The sequence below is a fragment of the Haplochromis burtoni genome, unplaced genomic scaffold (assembly GCF_018398535.1).
Source record: "Haplochromis burtoni strain Fernald_Lab_line unplaced genomic scaffold, NCSU_Asbu1 Contig_260, whole genome shotgun sequence".
Lineage (NCBI taxonomy): Eukaryota > Metazoa > Chordata > Actinopteri > Cichliformes > Cichlidae > Haplochromis > Haplochromis burtoni.
This window is the reverse complement of record NW_024582621.1, coordinates 672,898-679,076: the sequence shown is the minus strand read 5'-3', so window position 1 is coordinate 679,076 and position 6,179 is coordinate 672,898. Positions and strand designations below refer to the sequence as shown.

At 42.1% G+C, this 6,179-nt stretch overlaps 1 protein-coding gene across 5 annotated transcripts in view; it reads left to right on the top strand.

Moving 5' to 3' along the window:
- Positions 1–126: 126 nt before the first annotated feature.
- Positions 127–6,179, top strand: part of LOC102301387 (calpain-5) — a 20,974-nt gene continuing 14,921 nt past the window's right edge. For 4 of the 5 annotated variants that reach the window (XR_006055238.1, XR_006055239.1, XR_006055241.1 and 1 more), the window contains exons 1-6: positions 127–437; positions 2,770–2,954; positions 4,702–4,833; positions 4,989–5,200; positions 5,423–5,615; positions 5,697–5,890. Coding sequence is in view for 1 of the 5 variants with exons in the window: in XM_042227429.1 (XP_042083363.1) it covers positions 2,790–2,954; positions 4,702–4,833; positions 4,989–5,200; positions 5,423–5,615; positions 5,697–5,890 (896 nt within the window). In the remaining 4 variants the exon portion in view is untranslated. The remainder of the gene's footprint in view (positions 438–2,769; positions 2,955–4,701; positions 4,834–4,988; positions 5,201–5,422; positions 5,616–5,696; positions 5,891–6,179) is intronic. The other variant, XM_042227429.1, reaches the window with a different exon arrangement.

Here is a 6,179-nt window from a genome sequence, read left to right as displayed (position 1 = left end):
GTCTGTCTATTGTCTGAGTGAAGGGAGATAAAGTCACACACACACACACACACACACACACACACACACACACACACGCTCATGCATTAGCTCTAAAAACTGCACACACAGTCATGGTGTGAGGAGTTGTGTTTCACGTTCAATTTTTTTTCATCCAGGTCCAATGGCACAAATATGACACCGAGTTAATTACCTGGTGGAGATGTAGCAAACACTCCTGACACATTCAGAGGAAGGGACAACATTAACTGCTGCTGACTCTGGGATAAGGAAGAGGAAAAAGTGGACACATGTTGGCTGTTTTTGTTGTTGTTTTTGGTTTTTTATAATTATCCTCAAAAAAATGAGGATGACTAAATGACTAAGGGAATCCACTGACGGGGCTCAGCACAAAGGTCCATCTTAGGAAGCAAGTGGATAAACTTCCAGACTTGAAGGTAAAATATATGTTTATAGAGCCATGGCAACAATGTAGGTCTACTTTTCAAATTTACTAAATGACAATATTAAGAATTGCAATTTAATAAAACTTAAAGTCGATGCACTATGAACACTAAAAAGTACTGGAGCAGGTGATCTGCCAAACTAATGCACTAACCAAGCAAACTATTGTAGGAAAAATCATTTACTAAGCAATTAAAGTCTCATGAAGTCCAAAAAACTAACAGACCCTAAAGTTGAAGTTTTTATTGGGAATTTTTAAGGAAAGAGAAAATTATATACGTTTGTAAATTTATCTTAAATACTTTGTGTTGAATGACTAGTGATATCTCGTTATTATCTTAGTTGATTACCTAAAGTGAGCTTATACATAAAACACTATAAACAGAGGATCTGATCAGCAACTATGATTTTTATTAACCTAAGATTGTTTTAAACTATATGAAAAATTTGAAATTAAAAATGGATTGCAAAAGTTACTACAAATCTGACTTTGAACCCTTTTCAGTTTATTAATCATTCCTGAATGATTAATTATTCAAATACAAGAACTTTGATTTGATGCTCACTGGGATCAATTGATGATTTGTTTTGTGTGTGTTAGGATACTTTTTATAAAGTGTTGCATAAATGAAAAAGGGTCATTTTAGTCGATTACTAGGTGGTTGCTAGGCAACGTAATGACACGTTGATATCGGAAAAATATAAAAACATTCATTGACCTAAGATGTATTTTTGTGCCAGATAGGGTTGGAGTTCACAATCAGTGAAACAAATAAACACACAGCAAGACATAGATTTCATTCACTATAATAAAATTAGTTATTCCTCGTAGTGAATTTGGTTTTCAGTATAACAAAAAATAGACTCAGATCAAGCTCATCCAAAATAACAACCATCTGTTTAAAGAGTCAAAGTACTGCACAACAACAAAACAAACATGTAGCTCCTGCAGATAAATTCATAGAAATGTTACTAAAAGTACTCAGTCTATTGCTGAGAGAAGGCAACATCACCGAAATCGGCATCTAATCCAAAAGCATCAAGGAAAAGACATTCATCAATTCCTGCAGCTTGATGTCGTAAAAATGTGTGTTTATAGATTTTCCTTCTCATTTGGTACGTCTGTGAAAAGATTGTATGAGAAAAAAAGCCATAAAATAGATTTCACCAAAAAGTGATAACACTGACCTCCTGGCACACTCTCTCTGGCACTGAATCATTCTGCTACACAAACAGTTAAAGATCAACTATGCTCATACTGCTGACTCCTGCCTGAGTTCATATCGCTGATGACGAAAACAGTGCCGTTACTTTACTGCTGTCCTCACCCTGTGGCCCCAAAATACACACTGACCCCACAGAACACCCCCAGCTACCTCTGCCATGAGCTACATACCCCTTTAGATTCAGTTCAATTAGTTCAGTGTTACGTAGCCTGCATATTAATACTTACACAGTAGTTACTGTGTGCTTACTCAGTACTTGGATGTTATACTTGCATCATCAGGACTTTCAACAAAAACTTAAAACATGCTCCATTAGGTGGTTTTATGTACATTTTAAATTAATACACTTTGTGAATTTCAATGAACTTTTTATCAATAAGTTAAACGATGACAGTGTTTGCAATTTTACTTTGACATTTTGGTTAAGTAGGAATTATATGAACTGTGGGGTTCACCTTAATGGGACTGCACAGAAAAGTCTCTAGGCAGGTTGCAGCCGGTCAGTGTGATGTGACACTGTTTGTAATGTTTAGTTGGGCGAAACAAATAGTAATATTAAGTGAAGTAGTGTGAAAGATCTCAACTGTCATTGAAACAGCAAAGTCATTGGCATCTATCAGTCTGGAAGGTATTACAAAGCCATTTCTAAGGCTTTGAGTCTCCGGTGAACCACGGTGAGAGCCATCATCCAAAAAGGAAGAAAACTTGGAACAGTGTGAACCTTCCCAGGAGGGGCCGGCCTGCCAAAATTAACAGAAGAGGGCATTAACAACTCATCCAGCTCACAAAAGAACCCAGAACAGCATCTAAAGAACTGCTTGTCTCACATTTACCAAAAAACATTTTGATCATCAATTCAATAAAATTTTGTTTATAAAGCACCAAATCACAGCATCAGTTGCCTCAAGGTACTTTATATTGTAAAAATCCTACAATAATACAAAGGAAACAGAGTAAACCCCAACAACCATATGATTCTCCAGTGAGCATGCTGCGAGCGTATCACCACACTACTTTAGCAGTGCATAGCTCCAGTTTCTTACAGTATGTTCTCTGACCCTCTCTCCCCTTTCTCATCTGCTTTCCACCTTCCTTTAAGGCCTCTGAGGCCCAACCAGGATGCCAGAACGAGTGTATGACTTCCAGGGCCAGAGTTTTCACAAGCTGCGGCGGGCCTGCCTCCGTCGAGGAGCGCTCTTCAAGGATCCTCTATTCCCCGCCACAGACCAGTCCCTCTTTTACAAGAGACAGCCTCCACCGGGTCTGACCTGGAAGAGGCCGAGGGTGAGTTAGACGTGGAGTGTAAAATTGAAATTCTTTTGTTTTTTAACTTGAAATACATCTCCACTCCTCCCACATCTAAACCGAGTTGCTGCCTCCACATGTTGCATTTCAGGAGATTGGGTTAATTAAAGCACTTTCTCTTAAAGGACAGGCGTCATGTCAGCTGGTGAAACCTTAGCCCTCAGGGAGCAAGTTGATGACGGACCGCTGTGTTAGTGGGATTGTGGGTGTGTACAGTTGAGTATAGAAAAAGCACAAGCCAATGTAAATAGCATGGGTGTTTTTAGCACACTGTTGTGATGGGTACAGCTGTCTAAGTATAGGTTTTTAATGTGGCCACAGAGAGCTAAGGGTGTGGTAATACACTTGAATTAAATCAGTGAAATGTTAAGGTGAATCGAGGTTGAAGGGATTGTTGTTTAGTGTGGATATTTATCAGACATTTGATGGTCCAGTAACTTTATGATTACAGAGTTTTATACCCGTCTGATGTGTCTTAATTTTCAGGACACTGATCCTCACTGTGCTCTGCTGAGGAAAATCGGTTTAATCCAAACAGTGAAACATGTGAAAGGATCAGAAAGCCCCGGGTATTTCCCATCGGGGTCATTAGTTCAAGGAGTTCATTCAAAGCCAGGCCTTTAGTGCTCTTAATGTGAAACCCTGCTGACGATTAATTTGTTGACTCAGAGCTGGAGAGAAAGGGTTAAAGGTATTGCGGTCCTAATGCACTACTCAGGTATTTTAAGCGTGTATCAACACAGATGATAGGGTGTCACCTGTCGCTTCACCCTGCTGGCACACAAACACAAACACACCCTAACTTCCCATTTGCTATCAAAACTATCCAGTTCATAATTTCAGTGGTCTTATCTGAAGCTTGTTACGAACATGATAGCGTTGTAAAGAAGGTTTATTTCTTGTCTAGTGTTACAACTGAAGAAGTTATGGCCACCCAGAGTGTATCTTTCTGCGTGTGTGTGAGTGCAGCGACACTTCTACAGTTACCTGACCCTGTCCAAAGTGAGAGCAGAAGGTCTACACACACATTATCTGTCTCCTCAGCAGTGCTTTGACACCCTGACTGAATCAGCCCGCAGGCCCCATAAAACTTTGTGACGATACGAGCTGCTGAAGTCATTAATGGCAGTGCTTGCTCCACTTAACTGTGTCGTTTAAAGCTGCTTCATGAAACAACCTGCTTTTAGAGATGAACTCACCAATAATAATGAACGCCGACCTTCCTTTAAGCTCTAGATTTAGGTTCAAGCCTCCTGCTATCATCACAGGATCTCAGATCCCAGGTGGACACAGATGCCATTCACCCCATTAGCTGTCACGTAGTGATGAACAATCCCTGTATTTCCCTAGAAATGTGCAGGTAGGAGCTCATTGACTCCTTGATGCACAAATAAGAAATGAACCTGCTGTTGCTGATAAGGTGGAAAAACTATGGTCCAAACTTAGGATGTGAAAGTGACAACCAGAAACTGTGGTCACTTGAAGTTAGCTTCAAGCGGGAAGAAAAACTCCCTTTTAACAGGAAGAAATCTCAAGCAGAACCGGGCTCAGGGAGGGTTGGCTGTCTGCTGTGACTGGTTGGAGTGAGAGGAGGAAGACAGGGCAAAGGCACACTGTGGATATACAGTCTATTGCTAAAGTGTTACTGTTATCCTGCAGTCTGCCAGGTGATGACTAACTACGTCCCATATTTCTTGTCATAAGCCTGATCTCTCTTCCTCTCCAGGAGATTTGTAAGGACCCCCGTCTGTTTGTCGATGGCATCAGCACTCGTGATTTGCACCAAGGAAGTCTGGGTAACTGCTGGATGGTGGCAGCCATTTCCTGCCTGGCGTCTGAGCCATCACTGTGGAAAAAGGTTTGGTGTGTTTTTCCCCTCATCTTCTTCACAATCATCTTTCCTCTTTCTCCTTATTCTTTACTATCGTCCCTACTCTGCATTCTCTGCATTTCCTCCTAGTTCCTTCCTTGTCTTTCTTCACCCTTCCTCATCCACCTCTCTCCTCTTCCTAGGTCATCCCCGATCATTTGAATCAGGAGTGGAATCCAAAGCGTCCCGACTTGTATGCAGGAATTTTCCATTTCAGGTTCTGGCGTCTCGGTCGCTGGATGGATGTTGTTGTAGATGATCGCCTGCCTGTCAGCGAGGATGGAGTGCTGCTCTTCTGTCGTTCGGCAACACCACGAGAGTTCTGGAGCGCCCTGCTGGAAAAGGCCTACGCCAAGTGAGCATCAGCAGAAAATGCTGGTTTTGATATTAGATTAGATTAGATAAAACTTTATTAATCCCTCGGGTGGGTTCCTCTGGGAAATTCAGTAGCATTGATGGGACTGCTGTTAATTTTACACTGCTGAACCTATGTCTTGACTGCCACAACCACTACTTATGGCAATCCTAATGTGTAATGTTCGTGAATCAATCACTCAATCCCTCTCTCAACTTTTAGACTTAACGGCTGCTACGAGGCCTTGGAGGGAGGGAACACTGCAGAGGCCCTGATCGACTTCACTGGTGGAGTTTCAGAGCCGCTCAGTCTGGATCGTGAGGCTCTAAGACTTCACAGTGACCAGAGGAGGGCGCTCTTCCAGACTTTAACCAAGGTCCATGAATGTAAATCACTCATCACTTGCTCCATACGGGTAGGGCTTCTGAGTCTTGAACATTTAGAAAAACTGGAGAAGAAATGGGTTAAAATGATTTCACTGTTAAACGTTTCTCAGCCTGCAGAGGGAGAGACCGTGGAGTCAGTGCTGGAGTGTGGGCTCGTGCGAGGACACGCCTATGGGATCACGGCAGTGAGGAAGGTGAGGTTGGGGGAGAAGGTACTGAAGAGAGGCGGAACATCCAGACTCTTTATGGTCCGCATGAGGAACCCGTGGGGGACCACAGATTGGACCGGTGCCTGGAGTCAGAGGTGAGAGGTGACTTTGAAGTCTTTGCACTGGCTTCTGCCACATGTCAGACTGCTGAGAGCATCTTGTAGGAGCTCTGGGGGGAAAAGTCTTTGCTGACTTTAACAGTGTCGCTGTGGTTTGCAGCATTTTATAATGCCACTGCTGATATTCTGGAGAGATTCTGACATCTTACAATAGTTTGGGATTTGTTTTACTGGGGTGGAGGGACATCTGCTGTTCACATCATGGAAGTCTGAGAACTGGATCACTAAAGGTTTCTAGAAGCTGAAACACTGCTTTTATTTTTAT